The sequence below is a fragment of the Tetranychus urticae genome, chromosome 3 (genome assembly GCF_039701765.1).
Source record: "Tetranychus urticae isolate SD_2017Ah chromosome 3, NJAU_TeUrti_SD_1.0, whole genome shotgun sequence".
NCBI classification, from domain to species: domain Eukaryota; kingdom Metazoa; phylum Arthropoda; class Arachnida; order Trombidiformes; family Tetranychidae; genus Tetranychus; species Tetranychus urticae.
In genome coordinates, this window is record NC_142960.1 from 9,594,665 (window position 1) to 9,616,574 (window position 21,910).

At 31.4% G+C, this 21,910-nt stretch overlaps 4 protein-coding genes across 5 annotated transcripts in view; 1 reads left to right on the forward strand and 3 right to left on the reverse strand.

Moving 5' to 3' along the window:
- Positions 1-1,246: 1,246 nt before the first annotated feature.
- On the reverse strand, positions 1,247-4,354 carry Vps51 (vacuolar protein sorting 51). The gene is made up of 10 exons (XM_015937236.3): positions 4,298-4,354; positions 4,052-4,200; positions 3,838-3,981; positions 3,372-3,734; positions 3,223-3,311; positions 1,915-3,153; positions 1,731-1,854; positions 1,556-1,668; positions 1,416-1,494; positions 1,247-1,345 (listed from the first exon to the last, which is right to left on the reverse strand). The coding sequence occupies exons 1-10, from the start codon at positions 4,308-4,310 to the stop codon at positions 1,316-1,318; spliced, it is 2,343 nt and encodes a 780-aa protein (XP_015792722.1). The 5' UTR covers positions 4,311-4,354; the 3' UTR covers positions 1,247-1,315.
- A 366-nt stretch (positions 4,355-4,720) lies between these two features.
- Positions 4,721-5,904, forward strand: UbcE2M (NEDD8-conjugating enzyme UbcE2M). The gene is made up of 4 exons (XM_015938587.3): positions 4,721-4,972; positions 5,100-5,194; positions 5,381-5,587; positions 5,665-5,904. Exons 1-4 carry the CDS (start codon positions 4,864-4,866, stop codon positions 5,806-5,808), a joined length of 555 nt encoding a protein of 184 aa, XP_015794073.1. The 5' UTR covers positions 4,721-4,863; the 3' UTR covers positions 5,809-5,904.
- A 66-nt stretch (positions 5,905-5,970) lies between these two features.
- On the reverse strand, positions 5,971-9,319 carry LOC107369245 (intraflagellar transport protein 81 homolog). The gene is made up of 9 exons (XM_089269717.1): positions 9,067-9,319; positions 8,692-8,795; positions 8,227-8,407; positions 7,980-8,135; positions 7,818-7,925; positions 7,375-7,725; positions 7,161-7,298; positions 6,479-7,080; positions 5,971-6,306 (listed from the first exon to the last, which is right to left on the reverse strand). The coding sequence occupies exons 1-9, from the start codon at positions 9,205-9,207 to the stop codon at positions 6,087-6,089; spliced, it is 2,001 nt and encodes a 666-aa protein (XP_089125843.1). The 5' UTR covers positions 9,208-9,319; the 3' UTR covers positions 5,971-6,086.
- Positions 9,320-19,813: 10,494 nt separating this feature from the next.
- LOC107369267 (neuroligin-4, X-linked-like) overlaps positions 19,814-21,910 on the reverse strand; it is a 57,624-nt gene continuing 55,527 nt past the window's right edge. For both annotated transcript variants that reach the window (XM_015937216.3, XM_089269721.1), the window contains exon 10: positions 19,814-21,640. In XM_015937216.3, the coding sequence (XP_015792702.2) occupies positions 21,170-21,640 (471 nt within the window). In that variant the 3' untranslated portion in view covers positions 19,814-21,169. The remainder of the gene's footprint in view (positions 21,641-21,910) is intronic.

The following is a 21,910-nucleotide window of genomic DNA, read 5'->3' on the forward strand; positions in this document are numbered from 1 at the left end:
GCGGTTGTTAGTTGATGGTTGATGTTGATTATGATTACAGGCTTGGTTTTATTACTTTAAAAATGAACATAATCCTGATCATTTGGTAATTTGGGTCGATAGTCTTTGTACCTGTTGATCTCAAAAGCATAATATAAACTGAGTGTTGAGGTGGCCACAATTAATATCACCATTAACATTGATACAAGGAAGGAAATGATGTTTTCAAGAAGCAATGTAATTATCAATAAGATGAATATTCCAGTTCCGGTAGTGGAGAAGAACAAAAGAGTACAAAATGATTTAAAGAAAACAGCAAACAAACCAAGAGATAAAACAATGATAGCAATGAAACAGGATCCACAGAGTATCATAGTAGCCATATCATATTGACTTGGATCAAAGTTTAGATCTTTCTTTGATTCCAATGCCAATCTTTCACTATTTAGGTCAGATAATCCGATAAACAGGTAACAAATTGTCAAGAAAAGGTTGACCATCAATAGGCCAGTAACCACTTTACGAAAGGTTTTCATATAAGTCTCATATTGTCGAGCCATAGTCTATAGTGACCAAAAAGGCTTAAGATTACCGAAGAAACCAAGAAACGCAAAACTTTTGTCGTTGATAGAAATGAGGTTTGAAATTTGATTAACACTTCAATTACAAATTAAGATTTTCAAGTTTGTTAACAGTTGTAATTTTTGGTAAAAGATGATGAAAGTTGATTAAGATTGATTAAAGTTACTTGAATAAGGTAAAGGATCAAACAGAAATAAAACGTTTCTTTTAGATTGGAAATCATACAATCTTGATAATGCGGTAACTAGGGTGATGTTTCTTGCCTGATAACGAAAAATGAACCTTATTTTTCCTATTCTTCGTAAACATGATAATAATGATAAGATGTAAGATTATAATTATTATTTCTGATTTTCATTAGTTTCAATTTTTTCGTTTTCGCAGAAAATACATGTTACATTGGAATGGTTATGTCTGTGAATTTGTTTACTTGTGTAAACGAAATGTATCAAGATTTTGGTGAAAGAAGTATTTACAACAGTAAAGAAAAATTTATCTAGATATTTATATTGAAAGATTAGACTGGAATGGGAAGTATCCAATGGTATTGTTCAGTTATAATTAACAAATTAATGTATTCGTCATATATTTCTCCATGAATTTGTGTTGTGTATTTAAATTAGCGGGACTCCTCATTTGTATTGCATATACATGTAAGTTGTCATTGAAAAAATGATAATTGTGATAGAATAACAGCAAAAATATTTATTAATTTTAATGAAAATGTTGACTAACTAACTTTATTGGATAAATACTATTGACCATCACACAACCTCTCGATTATCTGAAATGAGATGAAAAAAGGTTAATTACCAAGTCAATCATGGAAGCTTTTGAAAAAATTTCAAACTTACGCTCATTTCCATGAGAACAGGCTCAACACATCGATTTATTGTACTCCTAAGAACTTCATCAATCATGCTATGAACCAAACTGAGAAGAGACAAAGATGATTATAAACAGAGATTTAAATATGTTTGTACAATCAACTTACTTTTCATCTGTGACAAAACGCCATAAATGAGTTTGAAGATAATACAAATCAACTTGGACCTGCTGTAATCCAAATGTACTGAATGTACAAAGGCGAACTGATTCGAGGAATGTCTGATTTTAAAAATAAAATAGTCAAGTTAAAAATTTTTCAGATTCGTTAGGATAATACAAACCTTTAGTCCTATTTTGATAATTCCCGTAACAATGGATAGCTTTGAAAACTCGACTAAGCTGAAAATTTCGATTCGTTCTCCAAATAATTTTTGAATATTGCTTATCAAACTATTGTCAATAGTGCTGAAAAGTAAATAGAATAAAATTAGTCACTTTTAAAAGATTAAAGTATATTAAAGTTACCTTGCACCATATGAACTCCAGTTGGATCGACTATATGATCTAGAAGAGGGAAGTCCAATTCCACTCATAGCATTACGACTTCTACTTGAGTCTGAACTCCTTTCAGTTCTTGATCCTTCCTCATACAGTTGGGCCACCTGACTATCAATTAATGAAACATCCTCGACTACTCTTTTCATCACAGATCTTACTGAGCGCGGCTCAACTCCACTGGACCAGTCTCTTGTTTCTATTGACTTTTTAATCATTTGAGATAAACTATGACCTTCCAGTCGCACATAGTTATTGATTAAATTTTGAGCACAATCTTTAGCTGCTTGCTTGAGTTCGGTGAGGTGAGGGTAGGGTTTCATATCACGAGAAATGTATAGTTGTTCTTCAGTAAAATTAATTAAATAGCTTATCATGGTAAGGTCCAGGTCTAAGTTGAGACGGGAAAGTAAAAGAACTAAAAGTGGAGTTCCAGATGAATTAGCTCGCTGATGTTCCGATGAAAGTGAGATTACATGTTTAAGCATCGAAGCAACCACTTTTTCTCTAACATCAAGGATGAAATCATCACGAAAATTGGTTTTAATTAAAAATGATAGATCTGGAGCTGAGAAAACACTCAAACTTTTAACAGTGTTCTTAATTGATTCACTTAATGAAGTCTCCAACGAAACAACAATATCAGATAATGATGTTTTGTCCTCAGCTTCGTGTGATGTTAAACTGACAATTGCATGACGAGCGTTGACCAGTTCTTCGTGGAATTTAGTTTTAGAAAGTTCCAATGCTTTAGAGCATTGAGCTGCACTTGAGTCCCAAATAATATTGAATGCATCACTGGTGAAATTTTGATACCCGAATATATTAGACAAAGCCTGAAGACGTCGATATAAACGATCCAATGAGCGCACAAAAAATGCTATCTCTAGAGTGTTGAAGGGTTCTATTGACAAGCGAGTTTTGATTTGACTAAAGAAAGATTCCATCAATGTATTGACAAAAGTTTTCAAGTTATCGATCAAATGATTTTCATCAACACTATCATTCAGAGCAAGCTTCTGGATGAAAATTTCCTTGTAAGAGGTAATTATAGCTGATAAATTACTGGCAAAACCATTCGAGGCCACATCCATGTATTCGAGTATATCCATTTTTTGAATATCCTCAGACGTTGACTTTTGTTGTTGAATAAAATTATTTGTCTCTTTTTCAAGTTCGGCTAAATTAACATTTAATGCCTTCTTTGATCTGCAATTAAAATGGAGACAAAACGAAAATGTTGAAAATAATTATCACAAGTAATCATATTTCACTCACGTTTCAAGGAAAGCAGATGAAAGTTGTAAAGGTGATTCTTTAAGACCTAACAATAGGTTGATGGTAATTGCAAGTTGCTGGGTGTTGATCTGCAAATAAAATGAAATTTTTGAACCATGTCACAAAATAAGAGAGGAAGTATTACTCACGTCACTGTCTTGAAGTTGATTATACAATTCTTGTCTCAATTTATCTAGAATTTGTTCACATTCATGATCGATGGCTTCAATTGATGGAAAATGTGAATACCTTGAGAGAGTTCCAACTGCTTGATTGTAAGCAGCTATGGCTTCGTCAAATTTTTTTTCTTCGATGTACGTTTTCATCTTAGGCGGGAGGTCAAAAAGAAATTGAAGTTTCTTTAAAACACCATCGGTAGCAGATAATTTAGACAAATCTTGACGACGAGTGGCCAAATTTTTTGAAATTTCTTCGCTTGAAACTGTTATCTTTTCCATATTAGATGATAGCTCTGCTAATTGTTCTTCCATTTTATCAAAATGGTTACTCATCTATAATATTCAAAAAATGTAAAGACGGTAAAAAATATAATCATGATCTGTGATGCATTAAATTCAAGTTAACTGTATTAAGATAAATGCTTGAAATAGTAACCTTTTTTATTGTTTGAGTAGCATTGATGAACTTGTTGTAATTTTCATAGACCAAAGTTTGCATCTCATTGTCAAGGCTCTGAATCTGTCGACGTAATACATCTTCTTTGTCCATTAATTGAGAAATATTGCATTCTTTAAGAAGCTGAAAGAAACAAGGAGACGAATAAGAAATCTTGCTAAAGGAGTGTCTTGCAAATTTGGTGACAACTTACTTTGCTCAAATATAGGTCAGCATTAAAATCAGGACTATTGACATTGAATAGGTCACCAATATCAATACTTCCATTCTCAGGAATCATTTCTTCGGGTTTGTAATACTCTTTCAAAAGGAACTTCTTTTCCCGAGAAGTTTTACCAGAACCTGTGTTGAAAGATGACAACATTAGCAAAATAGAGTAAATATTTCTCTCTGATTATAGATTAATGGCAAGAATGAAATGAAATAATCAATGACTAACCTGAAGAAGACATTTTTACGATGAAAAATTGGTAAATCCAGATTTAGGCTTAAACCAGCAGTAAAATGAAAAATGCTTATGACAACAATTGACACCATATGTTTTCTATTACCATGGTAACACTAGTTTAACTTTGGATGAAATTTTTTGACAATTTCAATGAAAGAGTTCAGTTCATTTTAATTGTCACTTAAAAATTTTAAAATTTCATTGGCATGCTTAAAAAGTCTGTTTATTTCTTTAGGTTTAGACTTGGAGATTTTTATTTAATTTTGAAATTATCCTAACCTGAATTTTCAATGGTATTAAATTCGATAGATGGCAGTGCTATCTCACAGATCTACAAAAATTAACATCTGATTATTAAATCTTTTTTCACTTAACCAATCTTTTTATATCTTTACTTTTTACTCACTGTCAATATTCCTGATAAAGAGTCAAGTAAAGTTTAAAGTCGCAATTAATTGAATTTTGTTGATTGTTATATAATTTATCATTTAGTCCAGCTCTCTTAGTGTCTAACCATTCCTCAAGTTTATTGCTCAAAGTTATTAGGCTTATAAACCATGATTAAGCTGTTCTCATTGAAAAACCAGAAAAAAGATGGTGATGGCTCTAATAAATCGGAATCTAGTCAGAAAAGAGCTTCAGCAGCTCAATTAAGGATTACAAAAGGTTTGTTTCATTTTCCTATACATACAGAAATTCAAATTATCCAGTTATTTGGACTCTAATAAACCAAGTTTGTTAATTTTGATTATATCTTCTCTCTCTTTCTATCCTCTTTCATACTCCATTTCAGATATCAATGAACTAACTCTACCTAAAACATGTAATATTGAGTTCCCAGACCCGGATGATTTACTTAACTTTCAACTAGTTATTATGCCAGATGAGGTAATAATACTCTGTTTTATTATTTTTTTTAATAATTTAAATGCTCAATAGCTGAACAAGATTGTTCTTATACTATTTTATTTATTATGGTTAGGCTATTTATTTTCTTTGTTTTATTAACCTTGCAAATTTGCTAATACAATCAAAGTCATTTTAAAAGTTTATTTTTTCTCTTCTTATTTTCAGGGCTTCTACAAGGGTGGTAGATTTATATTTAGTTTCAAAGTTAGCCCTAATTATCCTCACGATCCACCGAAAGTAAAATGCAAGACAAAGGTATTCCACCCAAATATCGATCTCGAAGGAAATGTTTGTCTAAATATTCTTCGTGAAGACTGGAAACCCGTTCTTACCATAAATTCGATTGTTTATGGTTTACAATATCTCTTTTTGGTAAGTGTTATGATTTTATCGTCATTAACTCATCACCGTTTTATCTTCTAACTTATTACTTATTATCTTTTAAATAGGAACCCAATCCTGAAGATCCACTGAATAAAGAAGCTGCAGATATGCTTCAAAATAACCGACGAATGTTTGAGCAACATGTGAGAAAAGCAATGCAAGGTGGTTCTATCGGAAACACATCGTTCGAGAGATGTCTAAAGTGCTAATGCTCAGCAACATCTAACGAAATGAAAGTTGTTATGTCTTACTGTAACTGATGAATAACCTACAGCAACATTAATACCACACTTTTATCATTTCTACTCTTTGTCATCACCATTACTCTTTTCATCACTTATTCTCAATCAATAATTCAAAATGCAGCATCATAATAGAAACAGCAACAAATGTTTTAATACAAATTACAAGCAGTGTATTTGTTTTGCTCAAAGCATGAATGGGATGTTAAACAAGATTTTGTTTATTGAGTTTTGACCAATCCTGTTTACAGAATAAGATGGTCCTTTTTTTCTTGTGATGGATGAAGAATCAGCTCTTTTCGCCTTTCAAAGCACTCATTTTTAACTCTCATCAATTCTTTCAGATCCTGCCACATTTTTGATTGTTTCTTAGCATTGTTCTCGTTATCTTGTAATTCTTTCATCCTTATCCTCAGATCATTTCTCACCTCCTCCTCATTTGCGATATCCTTTTCTATCTTGACTCTGAAAAAAAACAAAAAAGAGTGTAAGAGATTCAAAAAAGAATACAAGATGAAATAAGAAGCAGAATAAAGCATAATTATATGAAAAATAAAAAACTATAAGGAATTTACAATTCTAACATGATGTTGATTTATTTCTTTAAAATAACTATTAGATCGAAATGTAAACTTACAACCAACTCTTTTCTCTATCATCGACAGCATTGGCCACATAATATCGAAGTTCAAGATCAACCAAAGACTGGATAGCATTTAAAGCTTCTAATTCCATCTCGAGTATAAATTTTGTCGATAAAAGAGAGTTTGATTCGTGCCTCATTTTCTTAACTATTGATTCAATTTTAACGATATTAGACTCCAAATTAGCTGCCAATGAATCATATTTGGATTTCTTTCGATCACAATCCATTTGTAGATCTTGACATTGCTGTCTCAAGGGGCGAAGATCTTTAACTAATGGAGCCAGTTCACTTTTCTTGGCATTAATTTGCTCTGTCAATTCATTAATTGTGGATCTTAAGTCTTCTGTATCTTGTTCTTCATTATCATCTATTTCTTGTTGTTTGTCAGATTCATTTTGAGACGTAAAATAGCCAGCAATTCCTCTTTGCTCTTCAAGTGTAATCAATATTTGACGCAATCGTGTCCATTTTTCCTTTAAAATCTCGTCAGTTCTTGTTAAAATGGCCGATTCTGTGCGAATTTCTGCCAATTCTCGTCTTTTTTGTTTGTAATCGTTTCCTTTGTTACGGACATCATTTACAAATTTTTTCAACTACAAATTATAAAGACTATATTAATAACAAAGAAAAATACTAATCCTTTGGCAATTAATGTAATGATTATAGTGTTCACCTCTTCTCCTTTCAGTATCTCTTCTCCATCAAACATTTGCTTTTTTTCCTCTAGCTTCTTATTGAGTTCCTCCAATTCATATTCAGCTTCCTTAACGGTTTCTTGTAAATTGGAACGTTTTTTGGACACAAGAGCTGCCTATAACGAAAATGTTGATTTTCAGTTAATAATTGCGACAGAATCTTGGAATAGATTGGAAAAAATATGAACTTACACTTTGTCGTACAAGCGCTAGTTTTTCATCATCAGCGTCATCGTTAGTCAACATTTTCTTTTCAATTGTTTCATTGATCTCTCGATTTAAAGTTTGAATTTTACTTTTGATTTTCTCAAGAAAATTCGGTAACACTTCTGGTTGTGATTGAATCTCTTGAATGTCTGATATATAACGTTCTATAGAGGCTAACTCCTGTGGTAAGATTTCCTTGACCAAGCGTTGTTTAGCTTCAACTTCTTCTTCCAATTTTTCCAGAATATCTTGAGGTGTAACACCCATTTGACGTTGCATCTGAGCTGTCTTCAATCGAACCTTTAGCTTGCTCATCTTTTCATTAATAGATTCCAACTGCAAGAAAAAATTGATGAAAAAAGTATAAAAGATTTAAGTGTTTTATCATTCTAATAGATGGAATCAGCGTATACAGTAGAAAAACTTACTTCAATAGTCTGTGAACGTATTTGTCTTGAAAGATTGTCATTCTTTTCTTTCTCCTCTCGATAAGTTTGAACCAAACGGAAAAAAGCAGGATCCCGATTAATATCAACCTGTCAAATGGTGAAAATGAAGTTGACCAATTAACCAACAAAGACAAAATTCACCTTTCGTTTGATGGCCAACAATTTCTCTTGGATCGTTTCCTTTTCATCTTCCATTGATTTAATATCGCGTTGTAACTCTTGAATTGAGCTTAAACTCTTCTTCAAATTCTGATTCATGCTGTGGACCATTTTGAAATTTTCAATCAGCTGTTCATACTGTATATAAGAAAATCAAAGAATTAAAATATAATCCATGATTAAACACATGTAAATATGAATGAAATGTATGACAAAATGGTTTGAATACCTGTTCGTACAATTGAACAATATCTTGGTCTCCTTCCACGTCCGGGGAAACCTCAATTTTAACTAAAAATCGTGCCAAATAAGCTCGTTGTTTAAGCTCAGTCAGTTTACTTAACAGGTAGTTGAAAATGTGAGTATACGTATTCCTTTCACCGGAAATTAAATTTTGCCGGAATAAGCTCCTGTAAGGTGATATTTAATATACATGGAGTAAAAATAAAATATTTTCAATAGCAATAAAAATATAGTTATGACTGGCTTCTTTTTGTTTGGACTTGTTTAGAGTAATGCTGGTCCTAGTGAGCAAACAAAGATTTCTGACTTGCAGTTAATTGTGAACTATGTGATTGTTTACCGATAAATTGTGATAAAAAAGCAAATGATGATTACAATGATGACAATAAAGCAAGAAAGAGGAATCAGAAGGTAAAAAAAGAGAGATGCAAAAGAGCTTAAATCAACTTACGGTTCAATATTAGATGGTGGAGTATACTTAAGAATACGGAGCATTTCCATTATTTTGATAACAACCTCTTCACCATCGGAAATCTCTAGAATATCTGAGGTAATCTGATAAAAGTAAACGTAATAATATTAATAACAATACCAAGATGAAAGGAAAATTGCAAAATTGTCTCTTTTAGGTTGCACATTTTCATGTTCAACTTGTCGATTTTTAAACGCAAAAGATTACAAGTTTACTTTTTCTCCATATTAACGAAGATAAAACTTGAACGATTTCAATTGTAAAACATTGTTAAAGCATTTTTCATAGCTTTCACGTAATAAACCAAACGAACCAATTCATGATGCACTGAAAATTAGAAGCAAAAAGACTTACCGTTTCATCAATAACATGAAAGATGTCAAACAAAATTTGAATCCTTTGTTCACCTGTAAGATTATCATAAGTAACCAGGTTTAAATTTTTCTTGAATGGCTCTTTATTCAACTCGCTAATAATAAACTTGATACTCTCCATAATTAGTTAAATGGTAATAATTAAACAAAGATATTAAACAAATCACAATCTAAAAAAGACTAAAACTGGTTAAAAGCGTAACAGACAAAACAAAAACCGTTACTATGGCAAAAACCAGATGAATCATAAGTAATTTGAAGCTAAAATCTTTTTACCAGTTTTATGCTTACAAAAATATTATAGCATAAAGAGGTTAAAAACTATCAAGATAAAGCTTAAACTTGACATGATCTGCGTTAAAACCGACACTTTTAAATTTTGAACATTAACCATGAACAATTGTAGTTGATATAAAGAACTAAAGGGTGTCAAATTTAATTCCATGCAAACTGGTGGAGCTTATTATCTTTTTATCACAAATTAAAATAGATAACACATAACTTAAACAAATCATCAACAAAGGTGAAGATGGCAAATAAAGTGACCAAATGGTTTGTGTCTATGGTTTATGATATCTGTGCTTATCTATTTTCACTTGTGATTAAAAAATAATAAGCTCCACCAGTTTGCATGGAATTAAATTTGACACCCTTTAGTTTATCAGATTTCAGTTAAAATCTTGAAGCGTACAACCATTATTATTAATAATATGATTACATTTGGAGAGAAAGGAATCAAAAAGCTAATCTTCTTGTTTTGTTAATCTTACAGAACATAAATGTCTTTTTTTCAGGTTCACATGATGATATTTTTTGTGTCAATGAAACAAGATAAAACAATTGTCTTTAAGCTTGACCATTGATTTTTATAGTCAAAGAACATGGTAAAGTAAAATAACCTGAATTGAACTGGAAAAGCACCGGAAACATAAAGGGAATCATAAAGATGATGTTGATGATATGAGAGTAGAGTTGAAACAAGAAATTTGAGTTTGAATCATTTGTTGTTTAAAGCCGATGAGTTTAAATGAACGATATCCGATTGATTTCATGAAACACCGCATGATGTCAATTGAACAGATGTGAAGCAGAAGATGATGAAGATATTTAAGATGTTTGTCAATTGTATCCAGTTACAAAAGCAAAAGTAAAACCAAAATGTTGACCAATTAAATGGACTTCATTGATTTTTATATTTACTTTTTTGTCCATTTCTTTTCCCTTTTTAAGCTTCCAAGCCTGAAAAGACATTTTCTTGATTTTGATTTTTCTTTTAACAGTTACTTCTCATATTGAATTTAATAATAATAACGATAGTTTGGGAGGTTACAATGAACCATGAAAAGTTAATCAAAACGAGTTAACAATAAAATTTCACGAAAACGATGACCATTTTTAAAATGGACTTTTAAAGCTACTGTTTCTAAGCAAACGATAAGATGAGTTGAAAATGATGATGACTTGAAAACATTTTAGCCAATGATTTTTCATTTGAAAGCCAAGTTTAGCTGAAAACAAAATGACCAGATTTTAACCCAAAAAAACACAATCAATACAAATTCAACTGCAATAATAATTTACATTCTCGATGAAATGTGATTCCATTTTTCATGTCCAGTAACGATGTTTTATTGTAAATAGGAATGGACAGAAATTGTATGAAATCTCAGTTCAATACAAAGTTCTAGAGTCGATTTGAAAAGCCATTTTCATTGAGCATTTCAAGTGGAAAATGTAAACATAGAAATGAATGATTTTAATGATTAAAGTCAACAAATTTGGGTTGAATTTGCTTCAATTTTCAGGTTAACCAGAGTTAGAGTTGAACAATTAAGGATGTTGAATGTGAACAAAAGAAACGGTTTTAAGCTTTAAAATTGGTTTACCTTTAAACTGATCTTTTGATTCATCATTTTCCCATTTCTCCACCAATTTGAGGTTAACAATTGTTGAGTGAAAAGTCATAATGTTGAATCTAAAAATGTATTGAAATGAAAAAAAGATAGAGAAGGAAGAGAAGATGAAAATTGAACAAAAATATCGGTTAAGATGAAGAGAATGGCGAAGAAAAATATGGTTCAGTGATCTGAATTATGAAGAGAATGAAGACACAAAAAGAAGCAAATTTTTGCATTTTATTTTCTTCCTTTTTCCACCAAATTTTTGCCATCTTTTCAATTTCTCATTCACCATCTTCCTCATGATCACCATCTTCACCATCTTTCCTCTTTTTCACTCCACTATTTGTCTAGCTACCTCTTGAGAGTTGAATTTTCACCAAAATTTGAATGATAATTTTACTTTGTCAGTTTTCCTTTATCCTTCACATTTCATCAAATCTTGTAACTTATTTATTTTCAGATTTGAACAGAAAAATTTGCTGTCTCGATGGTTCGATAAATATTGTTTACTGTCCACTGGTTTGGTCATCATTTAGTGTCTTTCCGTTCAATCAAAAGTTACATTTTTATCCATTTTTTACAATGTTTACAATCTTTGAAACTAGACAATCTTTGTAACCCAATTTCAAATGTTGAAGCAACATCAATTGTGATAATTTCTGGTCTATTCAAATTGTAATTTGAAAATGTTTCAATTGAAATGCTCATCCATGATACAGATCAGTTTGGATTCAATGTTTTCTCAAATTTCATTTTAAACTCTTTTCTCTTTCAGCCTTTTTCTTCAAATCATTGAGTTGAACCTTTTTTTGTTTGCCAATAGCAATTCAATTAGACTAAAATTTGGATTGACAAAAAGTGAATGGAAATCGATTGCTTTTTTGCCTTCAAATAAGCCTTTTCAGCAAGGAATGTTTGGTAAAACTAAAGGAAGATGAAATTTCAATTGAAATGGTGAACAATCTGACGATTCTGAAGGCTTGAGAAAATATTTTAACAGAAAAATAAGATTGATTTCTATCTATTTTACTCTGAATAGCAGATGACAATTGGTTATAACAAAAGTCTATCCTTTACTTTGTATCATTTCACAGCCATGATGGGCAAACCGACAAAAACAGTTTAAGTAGTCAATCAGGAAATTTATCCTTTTCCAGTTGAAAGAATCATAATTTTCAGATTCAAGTCGAGTATTTATGAAATTCTGGATGAATGGGAAAGGTTTAAAACTATTAAAGTAGAGATGAAAATTGGATTGAGAAGATTTGGCAAAATCTTTTTGTTCATTAATTTTCATGTGAAAATTGTAATTCATTGCAAGCCTTTTATCAACTTTTCATCTTCATCTTTTTTGATTATAATCATTACCATGGACAATCCAGTTGACCAATCCAGTTGCAAGCAAAACTCATTCATCACTTTTCCTCCTTCTCTTTATTTTCATTTTTCATAATCAACTTCTTTCTCTCAACATCAAACATTTTTCCTAACCAATATATTGACATTATCATTGATGATAACTTTACAATATTACATTTGACAGTAATTTATCACACAGATGATTGAATAAACTTCACTCTTTGCTTTACAACTTATTCATTGCAATTGAAAATGTCATGAGACTCCAATCCAATAATAGACTTGGATAGAAATTAATCTCAACAAGTGGATACATGCAGATTTCATGTTGATATTGATGATTCTTTAGATAATTCTTTATCTTATAACTGAACGATACAGTTCGTTAATGAAAAGGAAGCAAAATATAAATGCTAATACAGCAGATTGACCTGTTTCGTCTTGGATCTTCTCATTTACCTTTTACGGGTTTTAGAGTAGTGTTGCAGCAATATTATATTTTGAGTAATATTATCGATACCAAGCTCAACAATATTAATCGATACTTTCTCCAATAGTATTGTTGCTTTCGATATATTTTTTCGTTGAAATTTCTGACATTTTAGTGTCTTTTTAATGCTGCCAAAAGCCTCAAACTCACAAAATTTGGTTTCATTTGCAGTAGAAAAGGCTGATAACTTCTTTCTAGAGCGAATAAATCTCTTCAATCACTAACGTATAACGGGTGTTGCTCTAAATTTTAGAGCAACACCCGTTATACGTTAATCAATGTTAAGAAAAATTGAATATAAATGATGAAATCAGGTGAGATAAACAACTTGATGTTGAAGATCAGATTATGTGAAGGATACATTAAACATGGTCACTCGCAAATGGTCTCTCACTTTATTCTGACCATCAAACGAAACTGAACGCAGGTTGATAACTGACATTTGTCTATTGATATTTGATTGTTATTTTTCACTTCATTCTCTTTCTCTTTAAAACAGGATTTCTAATGAACTCTTAATCACATCAATAGTAATAAATTCTCACTTTTTAAAAAGTTTTGTTGTAAAAATTGTCTAAAATGGTGCCTCGACTCTGACTCTGACTCACAGTTGCGATCTGGTTTACGAATTGATAAGCATTGTTTGGATAGATACCTATGAAACTGCATTAAATTATCTGTTGGCACAAATTTGTCGGAAATTGGCATTCATATGAACAAATACAGTCCCCTTCAAGGTTTGTTTGACTTATCTTTTTGATTTTTCACTCGCATCCTTTGACATTTAGAACTCTTTAAACATCACAAAACCTTGAAGAAGGCTGTGTTTGATCATATGAATGTCGATTTCCGAGAAAATTGTGCCAGCAAAAATATAGTGTTGGTTATGATGGTGAATTCAATAAGGTTAAGATGAATCAAAATAAAACAAAACACACGGTCAATATTCAGACCAAACAGACATGAAGTCAAAATAATCAATTTAAACAAGTTTATTCAAAATTGTTGAAGATGATGAAGAAGCAATTGACAGATTCAACTTAAGTGAATTAACACCAAGAAGACAATACAAAAAGATACAAAAACTAGTTAAGTTGAAATGGTCTCAACATAAGACAAAAATACACCATAAGTGTTAAGGTGACATTTTAGGTATTTATAGTAGGGCAGGTAAGACAGCCCTTTTGAGTCCTCGGTGAGTAAGAGTTTGTTTGACGGTTGAGATGGACAAGTGGAAGAAAACCAAGGAATGTGAGTTCCTCTAGGGATTTGTGTTTGTTGGTAGCAAGAGGTTGAAAATAGCTTAAGTCGGTAAAAATGGTCAAGTTGAAGGGTCAAAATAGCTTCTAGGTTTAAGGGGTGAAATTGAGTGTTATAGTTAGTTAGTATACGTCAATAGTAAATGATTAAAGAAGAAATCAAGTTATTAGGTTGAATGGTTGAGGTACAATGGGCACTTTGCCTAGGACTTTTGAGGGTTCATAGTTCATGGAGAAACTGAGGTTTTCTCATGAACTATGAGTCATACAGGTAAACGAATGTTACCATCAGATTTGTCTCAACAAGAGGAAGCGGACGATATGTAGAAATACTGAGGAATACCAGAGGTTCCTGATTCAGTAGCTACATATGGTGAAATGTACGGGAAAAGGTAAAAATAAGGGTTTTTCATAGTTTACTCTAAGATGACTTATTAGGTCATAACTAATTATGATTCATTAAGTTCATGATGTTGAACTATGAGTGAATAAAGTGTTGAATGTTAGTCAGAGTCATTATTGGTGAAGTTGGAAGATGAAACGAGGAAAAGTGAAAAAAGTCAAAAATTGAAATGAATTTAGATTGAAGGTAAATCATGACTATTAAGTCAAATTGAACATTTAGATAGATAGAAAGGTTAGTTTAAGTTATAATAAATCAAGTAATGTTGGTATTTTCAACCAACATATAGTACAATAAAGTTGTATTTTCATTAGTCATTCGTCTAAATTGGCTATTAAAATTCAAATTATTTGCCTCTTCGTATAAAAAAACGTTACTAATTACTCATTAAATCAATATTTTGTGATGTATCGAAAACATCGGACTGAAAATAGAAACTGTTTATTCAGAATTCAAACATTAAATTAATTTGAATAACATGTTATTTCAATGATTAGTATAAAAGGAGATAGCTTAAAAAGTAACTGCATCATTTCTGCTCCAACTGCAAAGTCTAAATAGTTGTTATAAATAAGTGAAATTCCAAGTATTTCAAAACTTTTCAAAATTTAAAATGCAATTGATCAAAATTTTATCATCTGTCTTTTTATTTGCTCTACTCACAATGTTAGCCTCTGTACCAGTACGAGCTGGCACTGGCTGTGAGATTGGAACCCACACTGGTTGTGCGATTGGAAATTAAAGATAATTGAAGACGCAAACAATAAATTGGTTTATCTGTGAGTATTATGATGTATTATGATATATTATGATATTTAATAGACCACATATTTTTTTCTGATTGATAAATAAATTTATTGTATGTGAATCAAAATTATGAATGTAATTCAATTTACTACAGTTGCAACAGCTGGAATTATTTAATTTCAATCCGTTTTTTTTGAAAAATGCGTGCATTCGGGAAGCAAAAATTGTCTCACGTATGATTATAATCGTAAAAACTAACATTTTTTATGAGTTAAATAACATTCATAGTGTTTTCGCTCCTATTTTGATATCTTATTAACAGCATGATGCCATTGACAGAGAACCGTTTTTCTGTTAATGTAACTGTTTTTGATAAGATTCAGGTTTCGGGTTTTTTATTCTCACCTCGATGTCACGAATTATCATAACCATCATGAAATTCATTAAAATATCTTTAATTTCTATGTTTCAGGTCATGCTGGTGAGTAATATACATGATACGCAAGGCATTACGGACATTTCAACAGCCATCTGGAGTGCGTATTCAGCACTATCCAATACCACATGCCGTTATTCAATGGCCAATGTTCACTCGCTTGTAATAATTGAAATTTACTATTGGGCTGCTTAATATGGTTTTATAATAGACAGCACCAATACAGTCTAATTTTCCATCCTTATTATCAAATAAAATTTATATATTAAACCACCCGGTCGACCTTAGACGAAAATTGCATCATATATTCGAAAAATTGCGCAACAGCACTGAAAATTAAGTTTCCCCTAGATAGCAAGCTGTTGGTAGAAAATGAAATGCGTCAAATCATACAGCAAAGAAAGTTGTGCAAAAAATTGGTGTTGAAGTGCTTAAGAGTAAAAAAGTTCTTAAAGATTCGGAAAAGCAAATTTTGACGATAGTTGAAAGATTTCGTAACGTTACATAGAAAAGAATTTAATTATGGATCTTTTATTCTTGATGACATATTTCGTCTTGGTTATGTTTTTATGGTGGTTGATACAATACATGATTCATGCTATACTTATGAAAATCAAGCTACACAATCAGTAATCAGATTCAAGGAAAAGTTTCGTAAAAAACGCATGATTTCAGCAGCGATAATGGAAATGTCAGAAATTTACATCAAAGAATGCATTGAAAAAGTTGTATTGTTTGTATACACTATGATGCATGGTATCAAGGACACGGCAGATTACCTTAAAACCACATCATTTAATCCAATTTAAGTTAACTTTTTAATCTAATACTAATTTCCAGCATGAGTCAAAACAACTTACCGACTTTCAGCGTTTGTAATTAACAGAATAGCCAAATCGACTCAGATCAACTTATGTTGACCATACGAACTTGTTGCATGGCATTACGGATACATGGGGCTTCTGTTATTAATAGGCGATCTTAAACTATTTTAAAGCATAGCAAAGTTAGATCTTGATTGATTTACATTGTTTTTAGTCTCTGTTAACTTTTTGAATAATCAGTGTCATATTGGATTACATAATGAGCAGAGGAAAAGACGTAACGATGCGAGAAATCGGTCACATTATTGCCGTACGTGAACAAAAACTTTCAATGAGAGTAATTGCTGACAAATTTGGAAGGCCAAAAAATCTTGTTGTAAACATAATCAACCATCCTGATCTGTATAATCAAAAAATCGAGATGGACCTTCATGCAAATTGACTGACCGTGGTCAAGCTCTTGACTTATGACAAAATATTGTGTGCAGAGTGTCAAGAGAGTGATTATGATTGGTATCGTTGAACGATTTCCTGTGCTGCAAAACAGAACATTCATATTCGTTAGCCAAACAACAAACCTCCACCATAAGAAAGCAATGCTGAAATTTGCAAAGAGTCAAATTGATTTTCCTTAATAATTTTTACTTTTTTCTTACTAATACATTACACTGTAGCTCAAAAGTTTGGAACCGGTATATTTTTCTATGTAGGGACAAAACCTTTAAGTAAAATTAGCTGAACTTTAGGATCTCTCGTTTTATAAAAAATCTTGAATCTGTAATGCTTTTCTGTTATCTAAAATTTTGGTTCGAAGATATGACAACAGAGAATAATTAGCTCTCAAGTTTGGAAACATTTTTCAAAAAAATCAGTTGGAATATCGTCATGAAATTTCGGATGAGGAATGATAATGTAATACTGAATGTAATCTGAAAAAATTAATCATTACTTAATTCATTGAACTTTTAATTTAACATTGTTTTCTATGAAGAAACAGTTTTCGATCGTCATAGGATTCGAACAAAATGACCTGAACTCATGAAATTCATTCAGTCTATAGTTGCAAGGGTGGACAATTAACATTTAAAGTTTAATTGCATTCTAATAATTTTTTACTGGCTTAGATAGCTCTCATCCAAATTAATCCGATTTTCTGCAGCTGAACCTCTTGTCTTTTATGTCATCATCTTTACCTGGAAAAATTATAATTTCCAAATGGCATTGATATTGCAATACTTTTTCAATGTAATGAATGTAAAATGTAAAAAAGATGGAAATTGAATAAGATTTGAGGTTCCATGTTAACAAATCTTTTAGAAACACTCACCTTTTAAAATTTTCATATGAAAATCCAGGGTTAAGGAACTTAGGTTTCAGACCAGGAGGCGTAATTAAACTACCCAAGTTCTGAAAGAAAAAAGCAATTACAATATGAAAACTGTTTGGGAAAAATGAAAACAATTTGCATTGAATCAGTGACAGAAGTCGAGTTGTATTAACTCAAGTCAAAACTTATGCTAATGGTATGAGTTATGCCCATGTAACTAACACTATTGCGTCAGAAAAATTTGCGATTTAAGAAAATGACCTTTCAATGTCAATTAGAGGTCAAATAAAGAATTGACCTTGAATAACCTTGAGCACTTGAATTTATCGTTGTGCAATCTGGATAAGCTTATGGTTCATGTCTGAAGTATGTAGCACTAACCGTTCGTCAGTTATGCCTGCATGAAGGCGTAAAATGAAAGAAAAACGCCCGGTATGATAAATGCTCTTTAAATAAAGTTTACCATTCCTCTAAACATAAATCTCGTGCTCGTTTCAATTTCGATCCTTTATAACGCTGCAAAAATTTGGTTAAATATGTGTTCCAGAGGTCGTAAACAATTGGCCATTTGAATAAACAGATTCCTAAAATCAACTTCACCAATGAAAAATTTTCATTATGAACTGAGAATAACATTCATTTTGTTTGCTTTTTTCTGCAATGTCTTTGCTTTTGCCATTTTCAGCTCATTACAATGAGTCTGATTGTACTGCATACAAGTCCTAAAATTTCACCAGACATTTTTTCCCTTATTTCTATCGATTTATCATAGAATTTTCCGAATCAAACCGTACCACTTGTTAGACACCTTCCCATGTAAGTCCTTTTTTTCTGTTTATAAGTTTAGTTTCTGATTGGGCACAATGAGACAAGCGATAGTAGAATAGAACTATTCTAATTGTGAAAAGCTCTCTAAAGGAACGTTTGAAGGTGAAGATACATGATCGATCAGAGTCAACTTTTATCCTAATGTGAACATTTTAAAACAATTTGATTGAATGTGCTTTGAAAAGAGAAATTGTTGAAAACGATTTTATCAAAAAGAATGGTGAAAAAAGTAAAAATCAATTTACAGAGAAAAAAAAGAATAGAATGAAACTTGAAGATTGACAATCTTTTGTTTCCCATTTTGATTTACTTTGAGCTAATGTTTTCTTCATTTGATGTCTTTTGGTTAAATTGAATTGCTCGTAAGTGCATATCATGTTTCACCATTTCAATTGAGATTAAAGTGTTGAGTTTTACAGGACAAAACAAAGAAACTGATAGAATTGTTGATTAAAAAGTTGAACAAAAAATATTCGAGTCCATTCAGAGGTTTCCCTATCAAGCTTGAATCAAAGAGAAACCAATTTTAATATTTACCAGCAAATTTAGTCGCTTCCAAGTGTGAACAACATGAGAAGTTGAAATTACAAAAACATTGACAAAAGATACAAATGAAACTGAGCAAATGAGCAAATCAAATTGAAATAAATGTAACACTTTAAGGTTTATTTACACTTTATCTGCAAAATTCAGTCCCAATTGGAGTGAGCAAAGTGTTGATAATACTTGTAATGATGATTGAGGTAAGTGAAGGAAAGTAAAACAAAATGGAAATCACTTTGAGAATGTTTTTACCCTTAAATGGTGGCCAGTTCTTGACCACATTATCAACTAAGTATAGCATAAATTGTAACCAGCAATGAAGGGAAACAAGAAAAGTAATGAAAAACAAGTTTAGCCTTTTCCCTTGTACTTGTGACAATATTTTGATGATCCAATTCACGTTTTCATCATTTTTTTCTCGCAATCATTTTCCATTTTTATGAACATCGAAACCTTTTGACCACCACTTCAATTCATTGCTTTCTGTCTGAACTGGCGAGATAAAATATCAAGTTTATAAAAGCACTTTTGGAAAGCTTCAAACGACCAGGAATATCTTTAAACCAGAAAATTTCATCCTTCCCTCAATGGTGAACAATTTGCAAGATAATTTATCAATTTAACCATTTACAGTTTATTAATAGTCTTGTTAATTGTACAATATTCATATTTCAACTCTTGAATGTCGAGTTGGTACAAATTTACATTTTTGGTTTACAGTTAATTTTGTACAATTGCAAAAATGAATCTCTTGGCGAGTCTTTACATTGGTCGAGATTGAGTAAAAAGTTACAAAAAAAAACTAATTTGCAAACAAAGGTAACAAGTTAGGAATGATTATGCTGATGATGATGATGATGGATAAGTGTCTGAATCGAGATTAACTGTTAATGATAAAGACAAACAAAAGGAGCAGCAAAGGGATGAATATTTGAATTATCGGTATCAGGAGAGTTGAAATTAAAGTTGTACTTGTCATCGCTGTTTGGTGGTTTAATGTTAATTGAATAAAGATGCAATTATGATGATGATGATGATGATGATGATGGTGATTATAAATGTTTAACTCGTTTGTGTGACTCTTTTGTTTTCTTGCATTGACTATCGGGTCGATCAATATCACAGATAAAACAGGTTGGTATTAAAACATTAACATACAGAATTGTATAATTACAAGTTTATCTTAAATAGGATGTAACAAGATGAAGGAAAAGCAAGAGGATAAAGATGAGAGGAATGATGATGAAAAGGAGGAGAAGGAAGATGAGGTGGTAGTTGTGGTGATAGATAAATAGTTGAAAGCCATTAAGAGGCAAAAGGGAACAGAAATTGTTTGAGAAATTTGTATGACCAAAGGATGTAAATGATGTGGTTCAATTAGTTGATGATAATCATTATCATAATCATCATTTGAATTGTACTTCATTGTTCCATCAAATTGTTGTAAAGATGTTGAAACTTTTCTCTCATCTTCAACTCTTTGTTTGAGCTCTTTTCCTTCAGTGATCCTCCAAAATCATCCTCATCTTGTTGACAACAAAAAGGCACATGAAACACATAGGCAAATCATTTGGTGTTGCCAAGAAGAAGAAGAAGAAGGAAAAAAAAGTGAAACAAGAAAAGGAAGAGACCAAGAAGAAGAAGAAGAAGATTACTTAATGATTAGGCTTTACTTGCAATTCCATCAAAGAAGGATGAAGATGATAGAGATGATGATGATTAGGGATTGAAAGATTCAAAGCAAATGAGAGAAGGAAAAAGATTTTCTTGTTTCCATATTAATCGTTTGTTTACAGACTAAACATTCAAATGAATGCAAAGTAACTCTTCTTCTTGATCGTCCTTTTTGATTCCAATGGAAAGTGGATTTATAGTCGGAAGATGATGATGATGATGATGAGGAATGAGCTTCTTTTAAATATCAACAATTTTTGCTTCTCAATCAAACTGGTGTGTTCTTTAATTGTCAGATGCCAGTTTCGTTTGGTATTGATTTTCCTTTGTGATCATCGATAACAAGTGATGAAGTGTCCATTAAGTTGGTTAAATTTTTCTCCACATTTCCAACTGTACTTGGGTTAATTGTTGCCGTATAAGTGCAATTGTTTAATGATACATGATGACCTGTTTGAAGTATGTCAATAGTTTCAGATGTAAATGGATGCAATTGGTAACCTTTAAAATTGGAACAAGCAATTGATTGTTGTTGCTGTTGCTGTTGTTGGCTTGAACTAATCCAATGATGAACAGGTAATGGTGATCCAGATGAATCCATTTGAATATCATTTGGTCCATTGTTTAGACCCATTCCTTGATTTCCAGTGTTACCGGTCAATGTTTCTGATGGACAAATGAAATTACTTTCAGGATAATAGGAAATTGTTGATCGATCTGTTTCTTTGCTTAATTGCCATCTATTTTCATCTTCATCCGATTTCTTTTTTTCCGTGTATTTGTTTGTATTTGTGTGTGTTTTTGGTAAGACCATATAGTTATGTAAATCAGCAGAAGATGAAAGAAAGGAGAAAAAATACAGAGAAAAGAAAAGGTTGAGAAAGATGAGATTGATGAGCATGATGATGAGAGGCAAAGGATGAATAAATTGTAACAAGTAATTTGAGAGGAAAAATAAGACGATGAATGATTAAAACTGAATCAAGCAGAATCAAAATGTTAATGAGAGCAAAAATCATGTTAGTTGTTTCCA

Coding starts and splice junctions, on each gene's coding strand:
- Vps51 (XM_015937236.3), bottom strand. Junction 3,982..4,051: donor CTGACCTATATTTGAGCAAA/GTAAGTTGTCAC, acceptor TGTTTCTTTCAG/CTTCTTAAAGAATGCAATAT. Junction 3,154..3,222: donor TCATCTGCTTTCCTTGAAAC/GTGAGTGAAATA, acceptor TTTTAATTGCAG/ATCAAAGAAGGCATTAAATG.
- UbcE2M (XM_015938587.3), top strand. CDS start 4,864: ATGATTAAGCTGTTCTCATTGAAAAACCAGAAAAAAGATGGTGATGGC. Junction 5,195..5,380: donor TAGTTATTATGCCAGATGAG/GTAATAATACTC, acceptor TCTTATTTTCAG/GGCTTCTACAAGGGTGGTAG. Junction 5,588..5,664: donor GTTTACAATATCTCTTTTTG/GTAAGTGTTATG, acceptor TCTTTTAAATAG/GAACCCAATCCTGAAGATCC.
- LOC107369245 (XM_089269717.1), bottom strand. CDS start 9,207: ATGGAGAGTATCAAGTTTATTATTAGCGAGTTGAATAAAGAGCCATTC. Junction 8,796..9,066: donor TTCATGTTATTGATGAAACG/GTAAGTCTTTTT, acceptor TACTTTTATCAG/ATTACCTCAGATATTCTAGA. Junction 8,136..8,226: donor TTGTTCAATTGTACGAACAG/GTATTCAAACCA, acceptor TCTTATATACAG/TATGAACAGCTGATTGAAAA.